The sequence below is a fragment of the Oncorhynchus clarkii genome, chromosome 33, assembly GCF_045791955.1.
Source record: "Oncorhynchus clarkii lewisi isolate Uvic-CL-2024 chromosome 33, UVic_Ocla_1.0, whole genome shotgun sequence".
Lineage (NCBI taxonomy): Eukaryota > Metazoa > Chordata > Actinopteri > Salmoniformes > Salmonidae > Oncorhynchus > Oncorhynchus clarkii.
Window position 1 is genome coordinate 31,999,123 of NC_092179.1, and position 25,000 is coordinate 32,024,122.

Here is a 25,000-nt window from a genome sequence, read left to right on the forward strand (position 1 = left end):
TTGTCATTCTAATCCCAGTCTAAACTGGGCGGGGGGGGGGGGGGGGGGTCTACTAAACTATATGATATTGTTTTAAGAAGGTATTGCCAAGGATTAATTTAGCTATTTTATTATTATTTTTAATTTAAAATGTTTTGAACATTTGACCGTACTGCTATTAGCCCATACAAATGCAATGATTAAAAAATCTCTAAAGATCCAAATATATATATCTGATTTATTCTGGATCCTATTTTGCCGTGTTGCACATGGTTGTATTTTCATCATGTGTTCCCTGAACAAATAGATGAAATGGTTAACTTATTTTATGTTATTCTTGACACTGGAAAAATAGCCAGTCCCAAAAAGACTCCTTTTACCATCATGGGTTCATTTCTGGAGGGGAATATTAGCAGCTGTGGCAGGCCTCAAAATAACTATTGAATTGCGTTCAAAATGGCAGTTAAAAAAGGTTGTTAGTCTTCAATTCAACTAAATGGAACCTGCAGATACCCTGAAAAACAGTACAGGAAGGAAGCCCGTTTTAATTGGTTCAATTTAAACCGTGCCCTGATTTACAACCAATGAAATGGCTTCCTTTCTGGTGTACTGTTTCTGCTGTAAGCAGTGTGAATGGATCTTCCACTGACAGCCAGGCCACTACTGTTGGTGTTATGCACTGCATGGACTGAACTGAAGATGGCTCCTCCTGTCTGGTTGTATTATCCTGTCTTCCACGTGACCATATGTGGGAAGGATTGGAAAGCACCAACCTACCATCTCTACACATTTAGTCTGTTTCATTACATTCTGACTCCTGTTCTCTGTCCCCTTGCTTTCAGAAGTTGAGTGAAGTACTTGGATTGTGTTGGGATGGGGGGAGGGGGTATTATTCAACATTTGTTTTATCCAGTTTGCCCCCGTCTTTATCCCCGGCCCCCTTAAGATAATAATAATTTAAAAAACACAATTTTTTGCTTTGGCAACTTCTTCCTGTGTTGCTAGCTGCGCTTCTGCCATTGGCCGGATGGCCAGTGTGGTCACAGCCTTGTTGTGATTGTGTTTTTCCTCCCACTAGGGTCGGGGATGAGGCCACCTGAACTCATTAACCATAGACACCAAGAAGGCCACCTGATGGATATGAATTTCAATTGCTTCCCGCCGGGACGTGATGGGAATTGGCGACCCAGAGGTGAAATGCCTCGACTCCTGTTGACAACAGTTCTAGGGTTGGCAAATCTTCCCCAAATCTTCCCAAAAATCCCAGATTTTCCAGAAATCCCAGCTGGAGGATTTTTGTAATTCTCAGGGAATTTGCTACAATGGAATCCTCCAACCTGGAATTTTTGGGAGTTTTGGTAATGTTTAGGATTTTTGCAACCCTTCTCAGTGCTAATGTTTTAAATAAGAATGATTACTCCCCCCCGCGCCCCCCCACCCCCTCTACCCCCTGCTTACATGTTCTTTTTTATTAAGGCCTGTCTGTCTATGGAGTCCTGCACTGACTGACTGACCAAGACTCTTTATTAAGGCCTGTCTGTCTATGGAGTCCTGGGCTGACTCTGACTGTCTGACCAAGCTTCTTCTCCCCCCCACACACTTTAAGTCCTGGGTTATTGATCATTGTCATAACTGTCAATCTTTATATGCTGTGTTGCTTGTTCTGTTTCTATTGGCTGTTCTGACAGAGTGGCTGTCCAGCACTCTTGGAAGCTAGACAACACAATGAGTATAGAAGGGGTGTCTTGGATGGCTGACCTCTTACCATCCGGACCAGTCAGTCCTGCCTGCTCCATACCAAGATGGTCTTTCCAGCCATCCAGACCTGTCTGTCCTGATACTCGGCCAACTGGTTCTTGGCTTTCGTTGCTAATGGCTTGCAAAATCTATAATCTCGCTCAATCTTGAATTTTAATTCACAGGACGCCTAGGGTGGGTTTCACCAACATGGTTTAAATTAATCTCAGATTAGAGCTAATCTAGGTTTATAATTAATCTGGGATTAGAGCTAATCTAGGTTTATAATTAATCTGGGATTAGAGCTAATCTAGGTTTATAATTAATCTGGGATTAGAGCTAATCTAGGTTTATAATTAATCTGGGATTAGAGCTAATCTAGGTTTATAATTAATCTGGGATTAGAGCTAATCTAGGTTTATAATTCATCTGGGATTAGAGCTAATCTAGGTTTATAATTAATCAGATGTGTTGCACCACTTCATTTCAAATCTGGATCAGTAAATCCATGATTAACAGTTTTAAAATATGATCAGTGACATCAATATGTGAGGTATTTTGTGAGTTGAAACGAAGTAGCTAGCCTACTTGACAAATGAGGCCACAAAGTTGCTGTTTCGTTATAAAAAAAAAAAAACAATGTTAGAACTACTAGAACTACATCGTGGTTCTGATTTTAAATAAAATCTGTTATTCGTTAGCTACTGTGGCTAGCTATTTTATTTTGTTTCCCTTTTTCTGGTATCCAAATGTCCCATCGCTGCAATTCCAGTATGGACTTGGGAGAGGCGAAGGTCGAGAGCCGTGCGTTCTCCGAAACACGACCCAACCAAGCCGCACTGCTTCTTGATACAATGCCCACTTAACCACCAATGTGTCTGAGGAAACACCGTAACACCTGGCGACCGTGTCAGCGTGCACTGCGCCCGGCCCGCCCCAGGAGTCGCTAGTGCGCGATGAGACAGAAGACATCCCTGTCTGCCAAACCCTCCCCTAACCCGGACGACGCTGGGCCAAACCCTTCCCAATTGTACGCCACCCCATGGGTCTCCTGGTCGCGGCCGGCTGGGACAGAGCCTGAATTTGAACCCAGAATCTCATGGCACAGCTCGCAATGCAGTGCCTTAGACCACTGCGCCACTCGGGAGGCCCTAGCTAGTTTATAAACCAAGCTAGCTAGCATGCAATATTATGTATTATTGTCATTACTTAACGTTATTTAGCCACTTATTTGTCCGCTAGCCACCTGATCATGGCAAGTCAAATAAGTTCAAATATATCAGTTTATTAAAAAATAAATATATTTATTTATTGTCGGAGCTGATGGAGGCATTTAGTAAAGTACTGGAGGATAAAAAGACTGACAACACAACTGTCAAAAAGAAGGTAGGGCCATTTTATGAGACAGATTTAATGGATCGACACGGATTAAAGAGAAGAGGGTGAAATCGGATGAAAGCGTGCTGGGGGAATAAATCATTTTAACAAGAGAAAGCCAAAAAGGATGTGGCAGAAGACCGGCGGGGTCTATTTCAGACCAGAGGGCGGGTCTCCGATCACCCAGAAGATATGCGAGATGATTCCCCAGCAGTTTGCCCCTCTCCACAACTCCTATTATGACGATGGACAACTCCTCCCGCCAATATTTAGGAAGCATAAATAACTGGTCAATATCAATACCTATAATGCATGTTAAAATGAAGGTTAATGCTACTTCACTACAATGTTACTGTTATCAGGCCCGTTACAGCAGGTTCCATAACATCATCATTCGTACCAAGGCTGGGCATATCACAAGCCCCAATTCAATTGTTGTACAAATTGGGAAGGTACATAGCCTATTAATAATGAGTTAATTATTATAAATCTCAACAGATCAAACGGTCTCTAATTATTCTCTGAGGATTTCTGTCGTTTTGTATCTAGGTTTAAAGTGAACATAGATTAGAGGAAGGATTTAATTTAACTAGGATTTAATTTTACTAGGATTCATTTAAAACTAGGTTTCATTTAACTAGGATTTAATTTAAAACTAGGTTTAAAATTTGGTGCAAAATGTGGTGCAACAAGATGATTTAACCCAGTTTAAGAGTTGATGCAGCCCGCCCCTTGTGTCAAACAGAGATGTGAATGTGGTCCTTCACGTTGTACAACGTCAGTATTCACAGCTTTTGTTTTGAGTCCTTTGCTGTGTTGCCTTCTCGGCTTGAACTTTGATCCCACTAAGTCAAGGTGGCCTCCAAGGCAGTGACTTAAACATACAGGATAGGATCACACATTTGAGCATTTTTCATATCTTCTCACCAACACGTCATGCAACTTAAAATGTCACAATTCCTATCCAGAAGTCATCAAACCCAAGCGAAGATATTTTCTGCAGTACTTGAGTTCCCTGTTCGTGGTCTCTGGATTCCAAGAACTGCTCGGTGCCGTCTATTGACACTGGGAACGTGTCGGTGCCGTCTACTGACACTGGGAACGTCTCGGTGCCGTCTACGGACACTGTGAACGTCTCGGTGCCGTCTGCCGGCACCTGGGAACGTCTCGGTGCCGTCTCTGACACTGGGAACGTCTCGGTGCCGTCTACTGACACTGGGAACGTCTCGGTGCCGTCTACTGACACTGGGAACGTCTCGGTGCCGTCTACGGACACTGTGAACGTCTCGGTGCCGTCTACGGACACTGGGAACGTCTCGGTGCCGTCTACTGACACTGGGAACGTCTCGGCGCCGTCTACTGACACTGGGAACGTCTCGGCGCCGTCTACTGACACTGGGAACGTCTCGGCGCCGTCTACTGACACTGGGAACGTCTCGGTGCCGTCTACTGACACTGGGAACGTCTCGGCGCCGTCTACTGACACTGGGAACGTCTCGGCGCCGTCTACTGACACTGGGAACGTCTTGGCGCCGCCAACTTACATGGGGAACGTCTCGGTGCCGTCTACGGACACTGTGAACGTCTCGGTGCCGTCTACGGACACTGTGAACGTCTCGGCGCCGTCTACGGACACTGGGAACGTCTCGGCGCCGTCTACGGACACTGGGAACGTCTCGGCGCCGTCTACTGACACTGGGAACGTCTCGGCGCCGTCTACTGACACTGGGAACGTCTCGGCGCCGTCTACGGACACTGGGAACGTCTCGGTGCCGTCTACGGACACTGGGAACGTCTCGGCGCCGTCTACTGACACTGGGAACGTCTCGGCGCCGTCTACTGACACTGGGAACGTCTCGGCGCCGTCTACTGACACTGGGAACGTCTCGGCGCCGTCTACTGACACTGGGTCACCATAATGCTTTAATTTGCTTTCAAACAGTTGGTAGGGAATCCAAACTCAAGAAGTTTCTGTTTTGTGTTTCTGTGTTCCAGGTGGTATGCAGGGCCCACCTCGACCCCCTCCTGGCCCACTAGGTCCCCCTGGACCCCTAGGCCCCCCTCCCCCAGGACAGGGCCTCCCCCCTCCCATGCAAGGCCCCCCCAACCGTGGCGACCGCCCCCCACCCCCGGTCATGTTCCCCGGCCAGTTCGGCCAGCCCCCCATGGGTCCTCTCCCCCTGGCCCTCCCCCACACGGCTTCGGCCCTCCTCCTGGCCCCCCACCCCCCCAACAGGGCCCTCCACCCCCGGGTCATTTCCCCCCTCGCCCCCCCGGGCCCCTTGGACCACCTCTGGCCCTCGCTCCCCCACCACACATGACCGGGCCCCGACCTGGAGGCCCCCCACCGGCTCCCCATGTCAACCCAGCGTTCTTCCCTCCTCCTGGGGGTCCTAACAACATGGGGGGCCCTCCTGGAGGAGACGGCAGGGGCCCCAACGGGCCCAACGACCCCTATGGACGGCCACCTCCGTATGACCGGGGAGACTTCGGCCCCCCCGGCAGGTAATATAACCCGACAGGATCATGACGTCACGTACTGCCAGTTCTACAGAAAGTCAGTTTCCCTCTTCTCCTTTGGTTCTGTTCCAACCTCCTTTACTCTACTCTAGATGATGGTTCGTGTTGGAAGAAAACAACAGATCTATTGAATGACAAATACTGCCAGTTTTAGTCTGAATGTATTTCAGTATGTAGAACAGCTGTGGTAGAAGCAACACCAGGGCATCATCCAACACCTTGTTTTATAGCGCTGTCAGGTTCCCTTAGCAACAGTCCGTCATCGTTTTGTGTTTGTGTTGGGGGGGCGTCTTTTAAAGGGGGGGGGGGGGGTCTTTTAGTATTTTGACTACGAAGCGTGGTTTCTTTAGTGACCCTCCTGAATCTCCCTTCCTCCATCCACCCTTCCCTCCCTCCCTCCTCTGGCTGCCTACAGTAACCAGCGTCCCCCGCTAATCTGTGAGTTTGACCTCAGGGCCCCCCTGCCCCGCGGCTGCCCAGACCCCTGGATTAACGAGGGTCTGGTCGATCTGAAAAATGGCGGCCAGCACTTGCACAATGCGAGTGACCCAGGGTTAGTAGAAATACTGCCAGACCCGCTGAACGAACATTAGGAACTAGCTTCCCCTGTAATGACCTGGTGCCTGGCTTTGTTGAGTTTTGAGAGTGGATGCTTGTTGTGATTGATGGATTGGCCGAGCTATGATTTTGATAAGCGTTAGTAAACTGTGTGGTGTGTCTTGTGTGTTTCCTTAGATTAGCTAGTTATCACTGGTGTTAATTCCCACAGGCTTGGATAACGTGGTTTGCGTCTGCTGTGTCGTTTTAGCTGTCCATTAACTGTGTGTTCCTTGACTCATCTGATTGTCTCACCCCTCTGTTTTCTCAATCTCTCTTGCGCTTGATCAATTTCTCAATTTTGCGCGACCTCGCAAAATTAATTGGTGGAGAACAGTCATGGTCCCTCCCCTCTGACCTTCTCCTCCAATGACTTTTGAGAAGGCGAGGAGTTAGGAAAGACTAAAAAAAGTAGCTTTTCCTTCCTCTAAAACGTCCTCTTTCCTGTATCTAGTGGTTCTGAGTTTGTTGAGTTTGACGACAAAAAATATATATATTGACGCTGTCTCCTTCCTGCTTGTCTCTGTCCCAGGGAGATGGAGTCGGCGCGGACACCGCTGAGCGAGGCAGAGTTTGAGGAGATCATGAACCGGAACCGAGCCATCTCCAGTAGTGCCATCTCTAGGGCAGTATCAGATGCTAGCGCTGGTATGGATCATGCCCTAAACACACACACCTCACAAATACTACAACACACTCTACCGAGGGGCTGAATACACACACACACACACACACACCTCACAAATACTACAACACACTCTACCGAGGGGCTGAATACACACACACACACACACACACACACACACACATTTTATCTATGTGTTGTAGATTGTATTGCGTACTTTCACAAGTGACCCTTATCTAAGTGTCTGAGCTGTACCATGTGATGTTAATGTCTTCCTCTCTCCATCAGCTGACTACGGCAGTGCCATAGAGACTCTGGTGACAGCCATCTCTCTGATCAAGCAGTCCAAGGTCTCTGCTGACGACCGCTGTAAAGTTCTCATCAGCTCTCTTCAGGACTGTCTCCACGGCATCGAGAACAAGTCCTATGGCTCTGCCTCCAGGTAAATACAACCTCTTCCTCATTCTCCTGTGGTTCCTGTCAGGGTTGGCAGGGCAGTTCCATTTCAACTCGGGGGGGTAGTTCCATTTCAATTCGGGGAGGGGGGGGCAGTTCCATTTCAATTTCGGGGAGCAGGGGGGCAGTTCCATTTCAATTCAGGGAGCACACAGTAATTCAAATTCTTCTTGAGTTTTAATATGGTTTACTTTCTGAATTGACTGGAATTATAAGGGAATGAACCGATTTTGACTTCAACCCTGGTTGTTATAACAGACAACTGAGAGAAGTGAATGAATTGAAGGTGTCTGATAATTCAGGATGATGTTCGGTACCTGCTAGTCATTGTGCTTGTATTCCTGTACTATTCTGTTCTTATTGTTTTTATCGTTTTTTTTACCAACTGTAGTTGAATGCACTTATTATAAAACAGTCTGGGTAATATTGTCTCAAATGTAATTGATTGACAGGTCAAAGTGTTAGTGACAGTTGTATTGGTGACGTCATTGTTTATGAAATGATTGATGGTTTTGGCCGATGGACAGACCTGCTTTGGCGGTTGGTTAAGAGTTTGATGTATGAATGTAAGTTCTGCCCCTAAAAGACGCGAGAGGTCGAGGGAGCGTGACCACAGCCGATCCCGGGAGAAGAGCCGGCGCCACAAGTCCCGTAGCCGCGACCGCCACGAGGACTACTACCGCGAACGCAGCCGGGAGAGAGAGAGGCACCGCGGGGACAGAGAACGAGAACGAGAAAGAGACCGTGAGAGGGAGTACCGACATCGTTAGCGGAGGTGTGTATTTCCCCGTTCAAACTCCTTACCCGTAACCATGTCACCCACTCTTCTCCCTCAGCTTAATGCAGGCCAGGGGCCAGGTCGCTTCGGCCCAGAACAAGAGGCCCACGAGCGGGACATGACACGCCCTGCGGAGCCCGACGGTAGGTGGAGGTGGTAGGTAAAGGCATTGTTCCAGCGGTCATTATTGTAGTCTTGACCAGAACTGACTCATTGCTGCCATGTGTGTAAATATATATTATTTGTCTGAAACTTTTTTGTAGGTTTTGACTGTTTTTTTACTTTCATCCTTTGAACATTGACTGTGTCGTCAGGCTTCTTCTGCATGAGTGTGTGTTGTAGGGGGCGTTTTATATGGAAGCCCTGGTAAGCTTGAAAATGTTTTAAATCTCTTTTAAGTTGGAAAACGTACTTTATGACAAATGATCAACACCTGTGAAAGGTTGTAAAATACGCCAATTGTTCTTTGACACCTGATGCCACAATGTGCCAAGAAATGATTAGTCTACATTTTGCAGGGGTCAAAGGTTGAACTCTGTGACGGTACAACTTAAGGGGGTTGTTTGTATGAGTTGTTTTGTAGGCCACCAAATGATGACCAAAACTATAGGTGGTTCTGACTCTTGCTAACCTGAGGTAATGGTTACATGCAAATTGAAATGTCTAAACTATTTTAAAACCACTCTCAGTTCTCTAATATAAGCCAAAGTATGGTTTTGGGGTTTAAATAATGGAAAGGATTTTGGTATTATCGTCTGTGAACTTTGACACATATGTGTGCCATATTTGTATTTTTATCATGCTAAAATTGATGGTCTTGAAGAAAAATAATTTTGTTAATGTTTTTGTATAATTAATTACATTAATATCAAGCTGGTAAAATGTTTTGTCTATATGAATTTTTAGGCATATAGTTATCTGGTCTTACTCCCTTAACGGTCGACAGGAATGTGGTAACTAGGTAACTAGCCCGCTATCTCTCCTGTAGCGTAGTTGGTCTTCACTCTAAAGCCCCGGTTTTTGTACAACAGACCATTTTGAGTGTTGCTACTGCTTTTGGTGCTGTTAACATTAGATTAACACGGTTTTTACCTTTTACATATCATTTCTGTATGTGCCATTTTTTTTGTGCGTTTTTTCCATGACATTGAAGGATTGATTTCCAAAAAAATGATGGCTCATGTTTTTTTGATCCATTTTGTGTACCTTGATGGTAACATGGGGCTATATACACATACTTCATGGCAGTGTATGGCCCTGTAAAATCGACGTTGTGGAGAATGTGGACAGAACCACCGGATCCAGACATTAAAACGGAATGAACCAATATTCAATCATGTTAGTAGGAAGTCAACTAAATGTGTCGAGGCTGGTGGGATGTCGACGAAATGTGTCGAGGCTGGTGGGGCGTCGACTAAATGTGTCGAGGCTGGTGGGGCGTCGACTAAATGGGTCGAGGCTGGTGGGGCGTCGACTAAATGTGTCGAGGCTGGTGGGGCGTCGACTAAATGTGTCGAGGCTGGTGGGGCGTCGACTAAATGGGTTGAGGCTGGTGGGGCGTCGACTAAATGGGTTGAGTCTGGTGGGGCGTCGACTAAATGGGTTGAGGCTGGTGGGGCGTCGACTAAATGGGTCGAGGCCGGTGGGGCGTCGACTAAATGGGTCGAGGCCGGTGGGGCGTCGACTAAATGGGTCGAGGCCGGTGGGGCGTCGACTAAATGGGTCGAGGCCGGTGGGGCGTCGACTAAATGGGTCGAGGCCGGTGGGGCGTCGACTAAATGGGTCGAGGCCGGTGGGGCGTCGACTAAATGGGTCGAGGCCGGTGGGGCGTCGACTAAATGGGTCGAGGCCGGTGGGGCGTCGACTAAATGGGTCGAGGCCGGTGGGGCGTCGACTAAATGGGTCGAGGCCGGTGGGGCGTCGACTAAATGGGTCGAGGCCGGTGGGGCGTCGACTAAATGGGTCGAGGCCGGTGGGGCGTCGACTAAATGGGTCGAGGCCGGTGGGGCGTCGTCTAAATGGGTCGAGGCCGGTGGGGCGTCGACTAAATGGGTCGAGGCCGGTGGGGCGTCGACTAAATGGGTCGGTGGGGCGTCGACTAAATGGGCCGGTGGGGCGTCGACTAAATGTGGGGCGTCGACGAAATGTGCCGAGGCCGGTGGGGCGTCGACTAAATGGGTCCAAGATCATCATAAAATATGAATGAAATGCATCAGTGAGTCTTATTGTTCTTTAACTTTCTGAAGAGGAAACGTCAGTGTCTGGTCTGTCCGCGACTGTCCACCACTTTGTTAAGCCGTTAGCGATGATGCTAATATAACGACAGTCTTCTGGTAGATGGAAAGGTTTTCCTCAAAAACATTCTCAGTTAAACACGGGCTTCTCTGTAGTTAATATTTACTTGGCAGAATGGTATCGTGATTATTTGCATAAATCCACTGGCCATTTGTTTAGCAAACTCTGCAATCACATGAGGTGCTACAGAAACATCACTCGTCAAACAGTGACGCTCACTGGTGCACAGTTGAATTAAAGGGTAACTACACCCCAAAATACTGGTGCACAGTTGAATTAAAGGGTAACTACACCCCAAAATACTGGTGCACAGTTGAATTAAAGGGTAACTACACCCAAAAATGTAAATTTCTACACCCAAAAATGTAAATTTCTGGTCTCCTGTTTAAACAAGGTTGTGCACTTAGAACATACAATGTTTTTATTATATATATATACACACACACACACACACACACAGAAAATGTTCAATTGATTTTATAGGGCCCTAGCAATGTCTGTTTGCGTGTAAATGTGAGGTCAATTTGATTACTTTTCTTCCCTTAATACTGGGCTTCACAATGTGCTGATCCCGTAAACGAATAAGAAAACCATAAAATATTTTTGTCAGAGGGTAGAGTACTTGGAAAAAATGCTGATAATATCAATCAATACAGGTACAGTACTTATCTGATATTTCAATGAGGACTAAAGAATCATCACTATTGTCCACAATTCAACGGCAGCCATTTTGTTAATGTGGATATTTTAATGTTTCTAATGGTACACCTATTTTGAAGTGGATCTCGAGATTTCACTGTCGGTTGTCTTGTTTTTAGGCTGTAGTTTGAAATAGACCATTTTTGACTTGGTACCAAATATCTTGTAGGAATTGAAGGTCGATGGGTGTTTCACTGAAATGGTGAAGTCAAGAAAATAATTGTGGTATTTGTCTCAAATGTAATGTTGCCGTTTGTAAATCCCAGTAGTGATTTGAATGTGTACCCCGACATCTGATTGTGTTACCGCTAACTGATGTATTATTTTGTATTGGCTCGGTTAGTTTGCTGAGTAGTGACTCCATGCTCGCATTAAATGGGATAACTCCTTTGGAATGTACATGTTTGATTGCAGTAACTTCTCTGAATCACCCCCCCTCCCCCCCCCTCCCATTTTTAAATGGCAATAGCATTTTGTTAAATTATTCAAATAAACGTAAGACTTTTAAATAATACAACTCACAAAATCAATCTAAAAAAATTCAATCTAAAAGTTTTGGTCATTACTTTTTAAATGACGAGGAAACAAAGTGAAGAGAGGTTACTTTATTAACCTGTACTCCTATTGGTCTCACTTCATGGTAAAGGAAATGCTTTGATCTACGCTTACTACCTGTCAATCTATGTTCACAGATCCTCAACATTTGTTTCATTTAGCGTTGGGATCATATGTGCCCACTTACAGGGAAGAAATGACTAGCTATTTTTCCAATTTTGTCTATAGGTGTCAGTGATGTTTTGCAGGCATGGAGAAAGCAGCGCTGATTTCCTGATAACATATTTCTAAGTCTGTTTTTAACTGTCTCTCTCTCTCTCTCTGGTGTGTTCATCCTTCACAACTACGCATCATGTGGTTCCTAAAACACTCATTGGTGTCCACACCATCTCAAGAAGGTTAATTTTGACGACTGTTCCAACCACCTTAAACTCGTTCAATGTCTCCAGCAAAAATAGACTCTGCAGGAAGTTAGTACCAAAAACAGCAACTGGTCACATTCTTTAGTCCATTAGTTATAATTCTAATTGTTAAGTGTTTTGAGAACATGTCTTGGTGATGCTGTGGGCCCTTTGAGATGCTCAATGGATCTGAAATGATTGTGCGGAGGGTGATGGGACATCTGTTCAATGAAATGTTGGTAGTAGTAACTATTTTTAAAAATGTGATATTGCCAACTATGCACCATGTAAATTCACTAATTGAGCAAAACCTGGCTTCAATTTGATTTAAAAATGATATTGATAAACAATTAAACTAATAATTACTAGGCTATTAACTAGTTATTTTTATAAATGTAAATTGTCATCGACAACCAAAACGTACAGAATATTCCTTTTACCTGGTGTATGAGTTTGGAAACTGTCTGGGGGGTGATCTATGAACTGAAATATTAATGAATGGTTATGTGGTTTGCAATTCCAATGAATTGTCAGTGTGATGTTGATCCTGTGCATGCCAGGCTCTGGCTGTGAGAGTTGTTTCAGACTACTGATACATGTGTGTAGGGATAAGAGTGTGTTTTTCTACATTTTATCCTGATGTAATAATACCATTCCTCTATGGAGATCTGACCATGTTTGTCCTCTGCTTTTCCCAGTGCTCCGGGCACAAATGTTATCTAATTGGATTTCACCTATCGGATAGGTTTAAATGCATAGCTGTAGAATGACTAGAACGAGGGTCTGCATTCAAGTCAATGACTCGTCTGTTCTATTTATTATTTCTATGCGTTTTAAATCCTATCCAATCGGTAAAATCCACATTAACGTTTGGGGAGAACTATGCCCTCGTCACCTCTCAGACTAGGGGACCGATCCCCCAAACTGGCCGCTAACACCTTTTGGTTTTATGGACTTGTTGAAAATCTGAGAGGATTTGATAGGTGGAATTCTCACATTTACTTCCACCTATCAGAGGACAAGGTAGACTTAATACCATATTGTGTCCATCTGTGTTAATCCTCTAAAGATATTGAGAAGTACGTTCGGTCTAGGGGTTGGGGTTGAGCGTTCTGTAGATACCATCTTCTGCCCAAGGACTTTCAGATTAGATTATAAGATGTTCTGTGAGCACCAATTTAAACAGGTTTATCCAATCCACACAAACTGATTGTAAAACCTTGTCTGAAATGAGTTGAGTACTTAGTGCATGACACACTTGAGTACATTCTAAATTCAGATCTCAACAGTATAGCAGGGTCAGTCATTGTGGGCCACTACGTTGTTCTTACTCACTGTAATGTGGAATCACTCTCTTGACAAGTTGACTACCATTAGAAAGAACAGTGCCTGCATGTATTTGTTTAGTGTCCTCTGTGTGTCTGTGTGTGTGCTGTAAAATTAGAGGGGATATGACACAAACAACAAACTGTATATTGTTGGGCTGCCCCAAACCAAACTCCACCCTTCGTTTTCACACATTTCAGCCTACGGAAGAGGACAGGGACGAGGACGCCTCTTCACAACCAGCAGGCCCTACATCAGGATCGCCTTGTCAACTACCCCCCCCCCCCCCCCCTTTGTCTGTGTCTCCATGGTTACCAGGGGACTGACTACCTGGGAATCGCTCACAGCTGTGTAAGGTTATAAGTAGTGTTCTTTAAAATCATTCTCATGGTATATATAAAAAAAAAACTTCTCAACAGCTATTTTTATTTTACTGAAATTTTATTTGATGTGAATGAAAAAATGATTATCTACCTGTGTTGACAGGCTTCTTTCAAGCTTAGCGAAAATAACAAATGACTACATTTGCCTGCTCTATTCCAAAACGGACAACTTTTGACTGCTATAATGTGTACATTTTGTCAGGTTAAAGCTGATTTTTACAGGGAGGGTTTTTTGTTTTTTTTCATCTTCATTTCCTCTCGTGCCCCTCCCTACTTTTCTCGTTTAGGATAATGTTTGTAAATGTCTCTGCTTTGAATATTAAAATAGATTCTGTGTTGTAATAAACTGTTTACTGGGGTTTTGACACTTAATAATAATTTACATGTGTACGTTTTTGCCTGCATACATTTTTCATGTTGAATTTTACGAAATAGTTATTTTAGATTTACTCTCACTTAAGTTGCAAAGTTGTGCTGTTATTGACCAAATGAAGCACAGTTGACCAAAAAAATTGTATTTGTCCCGATGCCCAGAATTAGTGAAATCTGACTGAATTTAGCGTAACTTCTTATGCATTGAATGATCATGTGACAGATATTTTAATCTTTGACTTATCAGTTTGTTCTAAAAGTTCTACTTAAAATGTAGCTACTTGTTGACAAACGTTTGTTTTTAGTCTCCGTATACTTCTGTATGACATTTGAATTCCAAAGGTGAAAATCCATGTCTTTGCTAAGTGATTTTAGAGGTATTCAGGACTTGATTATACTTGGGCAAAACTTTATTATTTTTTATTTTTTTTCTTCTTGATTTTCATTTTTTTTCTTCGTGTTACCAGGAAGTACATTCCAAGGAACCCTTCATTACTCTAATATTATTGACACAAGTAGAACAAAATGATTGACTTATATGGAATTATTTTAGTGATAGATCAACCTTCACAGATCTGGACAATACTACTACTGTGAACCGAATTGGTCTCTTATCTGCAAACTTGTGCTCTGATTGGCTGGCTGATGTACTGCACTGATTTCTTATTGAGTTGCTTATCCCACTGGTTTAAGCCAGTGAGGTTTGTGGTAGCCTGGTCCCAGATCTGTATATATTTTGGCAGAGTCTTGACTACATTGAATAGCAATAACAATGCTAGACTAGTTGGCTAAAACGCATACAGACCTGAGCGGTATACTACAAAGCAGGACCAATGTGTTAGCCAGCTAATTTGCTTAAATATTCTGAAATAACTTTTTTTTTAATTGGAAAAGAAGCTTGACTCCACAACCAAAAACACATATCTAAGTTCAGCTTTTTTAATGAGCCAGAAAATCAAATGTAATTTATCAAAGTTAGCTGGCTAATGCATTGATCCTGTTTTGTAGGATCCCCTTCTGGGACCAGGCCATGGGGCTGGGTGTAGTAAATGGTTGATTACAGTAGTAATGAGGGTCTGGGACAAGGCTGAGTGTTGTAAATGGATGGGGAATTACACTATAGTGAGGGTCTGGGACAAGGCTGAGGGGATGGGTGTTGTAAATGGCTGGGGATTACAGTAGTGGGGGTCTGGGTGTTGTAAATGGATGGGGATTACAGTAGTGAGGGTCTCGGTGTAGTACATGGATGGGGATTACAGTAGTGAGGGTCTGGGTATTGTAAATGGATTAGGATTACAGTAGTGAGGGTCTGGGTATTGTAAATGGATGGGGATTACAGTAGTGAGGGTCTGGGTATTGTAAATGGATTAGGATTACAGTAGTGAGGGTCTGGGTGTAGTAAATGGATGGGGATTACAGTAGTAAGAGTATTCAAGTGAGGTGTCCATTTTGTGAAGCATGAGAGCACAATCCTTCCCTGGCTTCTCGGGGTCTGTGCACTGACTGGTCTGCCAGATTAAAATAACTGATATTGATGCCTGTTTTAAGGCGGTAAAACCTACCTCTCTACTCCCATGTATTTTCTAAATGGCCCTGATAGACATTAGTGGTGCTCTCCTGCTTGCATTGTGTTGACACTCTGAAGATAGATATTTAGGTGGCTATTGTGGCTTCAAATCATTCACTGAAACAACTGCTTCAGTCAACTAAACATTATTATTTTTAATTTTATTGGTTAGACTTTACATCCAACTATTGGCACATAAATATCTCCAAGTTTTTAATCAATATTGCCCACTAGCTACAAAGAGCATTTTGAGGACTTAACAATGTGTTTGACATGGTATGTATGTTATTGAAAGTACTCCTTCAGGTAAAGTTCGCATGACAGACACTTCCGGTTTTTTTTTATACGTGGGACTTTTGTATTGCATTTTATTGTATAAATGCACTGAGATATTGAATATGGTGTAAAGCATTCATAATGCTCTATGTAGCTAGTATACCATGTTTATTGTGCTAATGGACAGGTTATCAACGCTTTGTTACCTATTCGCAGATCATTACGAATAGCTTTCCAGCCCCAACGTCTTTTCAAACCGGTTGAATATTTGAGTGGAGCTGGTTTGATACGTCAATACTGTACATATATACGCAGTCGACAAGTGTTACTTACCCATGCTCAATTAGTGTTGTCATTTTGTACATATAATATAATTCAGCCATTTTATTAGATATTACCTTCAAATACTTTTTACAATGAGATCAAACTGATCAATTTCTCTCTCGGACGTGTTCAGGAAATTGAACTTTTTTTTTTAAGGTGCACTGTCTTGTTTTGAGTGGTTTCAATAAACTAGTTTTCTCCGTCTTTTGATGTCGGGTCTCCGTGAACCATTGGGCCAAATGTTACTGTTCCTGACATTGCTGATTTGGCTTCATCAAATGTACACTTAATCAATAGAATGCAGTGTATAAAGGCTGGAATAAGACCGGCGGATATTACTGAGGTCTGTAGTTGTTCTGTTTTGTGAAAATATTGTAACGGTCTACTTTACTCAAACTTAAAACCATGTTTTTTTTTCTCAGGTATGATTGACACGATTAAAAAAAAAGGAAGGGCCTATAACTAGTTTCCCAAGGATCTTGATGTTCTTTATTTATATATAATTTACTCATAGTTACACTTACACCAAATGCTGAATTGTACAGTAGGCTGTAGTTGTTTTTGCCCTGATTTAATTTACAGCTCCATGACATTCACCCGAAGGTAAGTCGTCGGTTCCAGATCCATGAAGAATGATGGCTGCAAATGTCCTGAAGTAGTAGCTATTCAATATACTTAATGTGTTCCTCTTCGCGTTATAGCAAAGTAAGGAAGTCATTAAAGTGATGGAACTATAATTACATGGATAATTGTTATCAAATATACAAGATAAATGTCGCAATCAGACAGGATTGATTATTGCATTATTTCACTGCAGACTAAAACACTGTCAATGTGTGTTTATTTCAGATTATATTGCTATTTTAATTATATGATTTATTAGACTATTTGCAGTAAGAATAAAGGCAATAGGTTCTCTGAGTTTGTACCACCTTGTGCCTTCTCAAAAAATAAAAGAATCGAAACTACATTGTGACTCCATTTATTCTAATTTTGAGTTTGTACCACCTTGTGCCTTCTCAAAAAATAAAATAATCGAAACTACATTGTGACTCCATTTATTCTGATTATTAGTTACGATATGAGGCTTTTGGATATATTTATCCAAATAGCAACGATCGCAAACAAGTCAATAGCTGATCAAGACCGTGTGTAAAGCAGTTGGTGTAGGCGAAAGGCTGGCAGGTGGTAATCTGGTGGTTTCATTTTTGCAAACGACTCGTTATCGCCATCTTCCGGCCTTTGGGCTACAGCTGGTGAGAAATGCTTTTTAAAAAAACAACTAGTCCGAAGCCTTGGCTCACATTAAACACATTTTATTAATTTCAGTAGCCGATGTGGACGTCAGCTTGTGGGATTATGTATAAACGGCCTAGCTTCGATGATCACTCGAACCCTGACTCATGTCCAGAAGAGAGCCTGCAGAATAATTCGGAACGGGTCGTTCACCAGCTACCCGGGAAGCCCTCGGAATCATGTCATTGGAGAGCAAACGGGAGCAGATCTGCCTGACATTTGCTAAATACTTCACTAAACTGATCAATGCACACACCATATTGCCGAGGGGCCTTAATAATGCCGTCTTTAAAGCTCCTAAAATGTATTTATTTTAGCTGCCACCCCAAACATTGTCGTTGTATTATTGTTGTTTTGTATATATTGCATAGTTTAACATTGTATTACATGTTTTGCTAGTTTAGGATTTTACTATTTGATGATTGTAAATTGCAAAACACAATTCAGTCTATATGACTGCAATACATTTACTACTACAGGGCACAAAGCAGAACATTAGACAAGAGGACCATAAATCGTTTTAGCTGCCGTGTTCACATCGGACCACGAACAATGTAACGTACTTCCGGTGCTTGTTTGGCTGGCAATTTGAAATGTGTACAATGTAAAATCGTGTTGTTTCCGTAGATTTAATGGCAATCTTATTAAATGACACGTTCCAAATCACTACTGCAAGAGTCCTATAGTGACATATACGAGTTTAACGTCACTTTCTAGTCTCTATACTATGTTTAAAAGGATGGCTGAATTTGGACCAGATTCCGGGGGTAGAGTGAAGGTAGGGGATGGATGTCAATAATATTTGATACCGGTAACTATAATATGATCGATAAAAAGTTTTATGTTAATAAGAGACAATTTAACTAAGTGTGTTCCCTAATTATAATATATTTCATTTTTAATAAGTCTATGGAAGCGTGTCAGTGAAGTGCTTGTCGTGAAGACACGGTTGGAAAGGCAGGCATGAAACCGCATCACTTCTTACTATCTGCCAGCCGGTTCACCATATTATCATCATTGATCTGCATGATGTTGCAGAAAACATCATTTGTCTGTTATCCACAGGGTGTTACGATCGTCAAACCCATCGTATTCGGAAACGTTGCTCGGTATTTTGGAAAGAAGCGAGAGGAGGACGGACACACTCACCAATGGTCTGTGTACGTGAAACCATACAGAAACGAGGTAAATTCAACTGTCATCTTGGAAAATGGATGGTGTTGACTTCAAGGTCTCATTGGATAATGATAATGATCATTGGATAATACAGTATTGACCTGACCAATTATATTCCAGGATATGTCTGCATATGTGAAGAAAATACAGTTCAAGCTACATGAAAGTTATGTGAATCCACTCAGAGGTAAAGTTTGTAATGTATCCACGTATTAACAGTGATGTAATTTGTCATGAATGTAGGGCTCATGGTGTTCTCTTTCTGATCCGTCGTAGTCGTGACGAAGCCTCCGTACGAGATCACAGAGACGGGCTGGGGAGAGTTTGAGATCATCATCAAGATATTTTTCATCGACCCCAATGAGAGGCCGGTGAGCGGTGCTCGACTATGTCATTTAGGGACCTCGTTCAAATCAAACTTGATTATTATAGCACCTTTTTTTTAAACAGAGGATGAATTTCAGAGTGCTTAACACAATAACATAATAGGAAGGTGATAAAAATACAATACGTTTTCTAAATTAGGACACATTAAAGTAGTAAAACAATAGTTTAATAACAGTGGACTTGAGACTACATTTTCATTGTACAGTTACATTATTTTTATGATACAGTTCCCCCAGTTACATGAATGTCTGTCTGTCTCTCTCTCTCTATCTGGCTCTCCTATCTATCTATCTATCTATCTATCTATCTATCTATCTATCTATCTATCTATCTATCTATCTATATCTTATCTTATCTAATCTTATCCTATCTAATCTAATCCTATCTATAGGTGACTCTCTACCACTTACTGAAGCTCTTCCAGTCTGACTCCAGTGCCATGCCCAAGAAGACGGTGGTCTCTGAATTCTATGATGAAATGGTGAGACATTTTATTTATTTATTTTTCAAACAGTGAACCGAAGAGGACATGAGAAAGGAAGTGAAACCAAGGTGAGGAAAGAAAGCAGAGAGGCCCCGTCTCAACTCTCTGTCCTTCCTGTTCCTCTCTCAGATCTTCCAGGACCCCACAGCCATGATGCAACAGCTCCTTAGCACCTCTAGACAACTGACCCTGGGGGCCTATAAGCACGAGACTGAGTGTGAGGAGCACACACACACACCTGTACATTTAGTACCTCTAGACAACTGACCCTGGGGGCCTATAAGCACGAGACTGAGTGTGAGGAGCACGCACACACACACACACCTGTACATTTAGTACCTCTAGACAACTGACCCTGGGGGCCTATAAGCACGAGACTGAGTGTGAGGAGCACACACACACACCTGTACATTTAGTACCTCTAGACAACTGACCCTGGGGGCCTATAAGCACGAGACTGAGTGTGAGGAGCACACACACACCTGTACATTTAGTACCTGTAGATTCATATTGCAACTAGTAACTACTGTATCTAGCTATGTCTTTTTTAACCCTCGTCGGACAAATGTCTTTCAATGCAAATTACAGACATCATCCACTAGATTATTTTATTTTTTTTCTTGAGAGGCTGGTTGGGGGCCCGGAACATAATTACAAATCATTTGTAGACTGCAAATGTACCTCAAAGAAGCCCAAACAGATATAATATTTGACTAAAACACCATTTCAAACCTGGCTTACATGTGTATATATAATCACATCTCTCTATCATACATGGGAATACTTAAACACATTTTCCCAAATGAAAATCTCTTGGAGCTGATTTCCTGGTGTTGTTAGTCTTATGTCCAACAATGAAAAAGAATTGCTCAGAAAACTTGGGGAGCCTATTAAAACCACCTCGGCAACAAGAAGCTGGAAACCAGTACTACTCCCGTCACATGGGAAGAAAGTGTCAAAACGTGCGAACAGAACCCCAAAAAAGAGAGGGCATCCTCAGCCTCTCCCAAGAAACTCTACTGTTGTTATTATAGCACCTTTTTTTAAACAGGATGAATTTCAGAGTGCTTAACACAATGACATAATAGGAAGGTGGGGAACCGTGCAGTAGTGGCTTAGATTAAAAGTCCATGGCTGCGTTTACACAGGCAGCCCAGTTCTGATCTTTTACCCAATTATTGGTCTTTTGACAAATCAGATCCTTTGCCATTGAGATCAGAATTGGACTGCCTATGTAAAGGCAGCCAATAAAACCCAATGTCTTTGTCCTCATTGTTCAGTGACACCACTGTGCAGTGCTGAGTGGACAGTGTCACTGGTGACTGACCCTTCCTGTGTCTGTAGTTGCGGAGCTGGAGCTGCGGACGCGGGAGAAGCTGGAAGCAGCGAAGAAGAAGACCAGTCAGGAGATCACAGACCTGAAGGATAGACTGAAGGCCAGCAGAGAGACCATCAACTTCCTGAAGGGAGAGATACGCAAGCTGGAGGAGGAGGACCAGATCAAAGACCACTGATACACACACACACACTGGGTGAATCTCAATGGTATTTTCTTGATTCCTCATACCTTCTCTCCTTGCATCCTTCTCAAAACTCATTGGAAGACAAGATATGAGGTTCCTTGTCTTGGATCTTCTCTTCCTATGTGTTTTGAGAAGGAGATGAGAGAGGACGCAATGAATCATGGATATACAATTGAGACACACCCTAAATTCCAAATCAACCTATAGGCCATCTCCCCGAGGCACCCCTGTATATCTGAAGGGTTTGGATAGGTGGATGCAATATGGTGCTTGTGACTCACCTTGTCTTCCCGATTTCTGATAGGCTGGATGGAGTTTACGCCTTTTTTCTTCCACCTATCCAACCCCTTCAGAGCAAAGGGAGGTGCCAGGGAGGAGGGGCTAGGGATGGATTTGGAAATTGCCCTCGTCTGGAATCCACACAGAATATCACTCCATTTTACGATTGTTTAATTCCATAATATAATATCTGTCATTTCTCAGATGATTTCATCCAGAGTGACTTGGTCATGTGTGTGTATGACTCCAAAGTGACTTGGTCATGCGTGTGTATGACTCCAAAGTGACTTGGTCATGCGTGTGTATGACTCCAGAGTGACTTGGTCATGTGTGTGTATGACTCCAAAGTGACTTGGTCATGTGTGTGTATGACTCCAAAGTGACTTGGTCATGTGTGTGTATGACTCCAAAGTGACTTGGTCATGTGTGTGTATATTCGTCGTACGGGTGGGTCCCTGGAATGGACTCCACCATCCTGGCCGTACTGTCACCATGCTCATCCTGGCCGTACTGTCACCATGCTCATCCTGGCCGTACTGTCACCATGCTCATCCTGGCCGTACTGTCACCATGCTCATCCTGGCCGTACTGTCACCATGCTCATCCTGGCCGTACTGTCACCATGCTCATCCTGGCCGTACTGTCACCATGCTCATTCTGCCAGTACTGTCACCATGCTCATCCTGGCCGTACTGTCACCATGCTCATCCTGCCACAGGACCTCACATCATTATGGATGATTGCACTAACAATAGAGAAATGTAGAGGCATTCCGTTTGAATTCCAGACTTCACACTGCCTAGCAGAATGGTTTTATATGATCATGTACATAATAAACAAGAACACTGAAGATAATCCATGTTCGTTTCACTCCACTCACTCTCAATTCCACTCAGATTTACCACAGATGGCTCTCTGTAAAACTCAAACCAGTTTTTTCTTTGATTTCTCCTATGTGATGGAACTGATGGATCAAACATGTCTTAGATGCTATTCAGGGTTATTTGCAAATGATTATTTTGTCAAGGATTGATCTCTTAAAACACATGTGGATAGCCTGGGCATGGCCAACTGTCTCGGTATCAGTACATGTGTCGACCCTTTTGATATGACTTCACTTCTTGATCACCATTTAGATAAAAGATCGAGAACGACAGCAGGCATTTTCATCTCTGTTGGAGAGCGCTAAACTGTTGTTTACCTTGTAAGGAGACCGGAGCGCTGTAATGTTTAATGAATATACAGCCTCTGCATTACCCTTCCACCACCACTAGAGAGCGGTGATGAGCAAATATTTATTGGAAGTGGGAGGTGGCAACAATTGTTTGTATTGGAAGAGGGAGGTGGCAACAATTGTTTGTATTGGAAGAGGGAGGTGGCAACAATTGTTTGTATTGGAAGAGGGAGGTGGCAACAATTGTTTGTATTGGAAGAGGGAGGTGGCAACAATTGTTTGTATTGGAAGAGGGAGGTGGCAACAATTGTTTGTATTGGAAGAGGGAGGTGGCAACAATTGTTTGTATTGGAAGAGGGAGGTGGCAACAATTGTTTGTATTGGAAGAGGGAGGAGGCAACAATTAGAAACAAGGTGTGAGTGAAGAAGGACAGGGGCTTGTGGCATCAACAACAGGTGCATAGCAGCATTAATATCGTATTGTATTATTACACATTGACCAGCATTTCTTTATTCTCCATTTCACTACAATTTGTCATTGTAGTTTTTTAATGAAAACGAATTCCCGAGTCAAATCTAAATCTAATACATGGTGAATGCTGCAGTGAGTTTAGTAGATGGCCGACTCTGTTCATTTCAGACTCTTCCAAAACACAGAGTACCACTAGTTAGTTAGAGGGTACAACTGAACAGATTGTGTGGCCCTCAACCCACACATCTTCAAAGAGATCTCCCACTCTCTTTCCCTCTCTGCCTTGTTGAACGCACCATAGCGTAACACTGAATTACAGTACAGCTCAGACATTGAAAAGGGAGAGCCTTGTGATTACAGTGTTTGGTAATGACACGCAAGGTATAATAGTAACTGATCTGGGACAGCTTGAAGCATCCATGTGACATCCCAAATGGTACCCTATTCCCTTTATAGTGCACTATTTCTGGGGCTCTTGGTCAAAAGTAGTGCACTACATAGGGAATGGGATGCCATTTGGGACGACACAGGCCGTGTCAGACCACAGTCCTGTAATCTCCCCATCTTCTTCTCCATCATTGGTTCTATGGAGACCTAGTCATCGTATTGTTAGGCTGACTTGTTAACAATGCACATATTCAACTGACCACAGGAACAAACCTATATCAGGACTCTCTCTTTCACATACACAGGGAGATAAATCTCTCTCTCTTTCACATACACAGGGAGATAAATCTCTCTCTTTCACACACAGGGAGATAAATCTCTCTCTCTTTCACATACACAGGGAGATAAATCTCTCTCACATACATAGGGAGATAAATCTCTCACATACACAGGGAGATAAATCTCTCTCACACATACACAGGGAGATAAATCTGTCTCTTTCACATACACAGGGAGATTAATCTCTCTCACATACACAGGGATATACATCTCTCTCACATACACAGGGAGATTAATCTCTCTCACATACACAGGGAGATAAATCTCTCGCACATACACAGGGAGATAAATCTCTCTCACATACACAGGGAGATAAATCTCTCTTTCACATACACAGGGAGATAAATCTCTCTCTTTCACATACACAGGGAGATAAATCTCTCTCTTTCACATACACAGGAGATAAATCTCTCTCTCTCACACACACAGGGAGATAAATCTCTCTCTTTCACATCCACAGTGAGATAAATCTCTGTCTTTCACATACACAGGGAGATAAATCTCTCTCTTTCACATACACAGGGAGATAAATCTCTCTCTCTTTCACATACACAGGGATATACATCTCTCTCTCTCTTTCACATACACAGGGAGATAAATCTCTCTCTCTCTTTCACATACACAGGGAGATAAATCTCTCTCTCTTTCACATACACAGGGAGATAAATCGTTCCATGCATGCAGAGACTGCCCTGGCCTCTGATCCTACAAAGATCAGACATTAAATAAATAGACGCTGAGCTCTGGAAGGAATGCTTGTTTATATTCCAGCGTTTGCTTTAGAAATATCCTCAAGCTTTACACTGGCATGCGCTCATTAAGGCTCACTTGTAATGTAGCCTGCTGTCTGGGTCCTTTGTCAATTTGGTGCCGTTCTGGAAATCCCAGGATCTGACTGACTATTCCCTGTCTACTAGAAGTTAGTTACTGCTTATAAGCAGGAAGAGAATAGTAAGGCTTTCAAAGAAGATAGAATACGTTTTTGCTTTTGAAATAAACTTTGAAAAGAATTTGCCTGCGACCCGACCCGGATGCAGTCTAGGGATACTGGCGTGTTCGGGACGAGATCGAGGCACTGCACTGCCTGAGCTCCGGGAGGGGAGCTGCCTGCTGGAGAGAGTTGCTGGGCGATTGAGCGATTTACTACAACAAGACAGGGCGACAGCGAGAACAACTTCAGCACGCCTAACTAGTTACTAGGTATTTTCAAAACGAT

General features: G+C 43.2%; 2 protein-coding genes and 1 pseudogene across 3 annotated transcripts in view; all 3 read left to right on the forward strand.

The window, feature by feature from the left end:
* The first annotated feature begins 1,030 nt into the window (after positions 1-1,030).
* Positions 1,031-14,074, forward strand: LOC139392817 (cleavage and polyadenylation specificity factor subunit 6-like; annotated as a pseudogene).
* A 4,024-nt stretch (positions 14,075-18,098) lies between these two features.
* Positions 18,099-22,267, forward strand: LOC139392724 (YEATS domain-containing protein 4). 2 transcript variants are annotated; one of them, XR_011629722.1, is made up of 8 exons: positions 18,099-18,341; positions 18,629-18,748; positions 18,860-18,926; positions 19,016-19,110; positions 19,518-19,607; positions 19,740-19,827; positions 20,955-21,631; positions 21,727-22,267. XR_011629722.1 is itself a non-coding variant. In XM_071140925.1 (7 exons), exons 1-7 carry the CDS (start codon positions 18,291-18,293, stop codon positions 21,122-21,124), a joined length of 681 nt encoding a protein of 226 aa, XP_070997026.1. In that variant the 5' UTR covers positions 18,112-18,290; the 3' UTR covers positions 21,125-22,267. The 2 variants fall into 2 exon arrangements, 1 of the variants encoding a protein (XP_070997026.1); XM_071140925.1 differs by having other exon boundaries at positions 18,112-18,341; positions 20,955-22,267.
* A 2,591-nt stretch (positions 22,268-24,858) lies between these two features.
* LOC139393321 (fibroblast growth factor receptor substrate 2-like) overlaps positions 24,859-25,000 on the forward strand; it is an 80,043-nt gene continuing 79,901 nt past the window's right edge. The window contains exon 1 of the mRNA XM_071141875.1: positions 24,859-25,000. This exon is cut by the window's right edge and continues 267 nt beyond it. The gene's annotated coding sequence lies outside the window, so the exon portion shown is untranslated.

Excerpts from the sequence above, each read along its gene's own strand:
- LOC139392724 (XM_071140925.1), top strand. The coding sequence starts at position 18,291 with ATGTTTAAAAGGATGGCTGAATTTGGACCAGATTCCGGGGGTAGAGTG. Across the intron at positions 19,608-19,739 it reads CTGAATTCTATGATGAAATG|ATCTTCCAGGACCCCACAGC; the intron begins GTGAGACATTTT and ends TTCCTCTCTCAG. Across the intron at positions 19,828-20,954 it reads CTATAAGCACGAGACTGAGT|TTGCGGAGCTGGAGCTGCGG; the intron begins GTGAGGAGCACA and ends CTGTGTCTGTAG.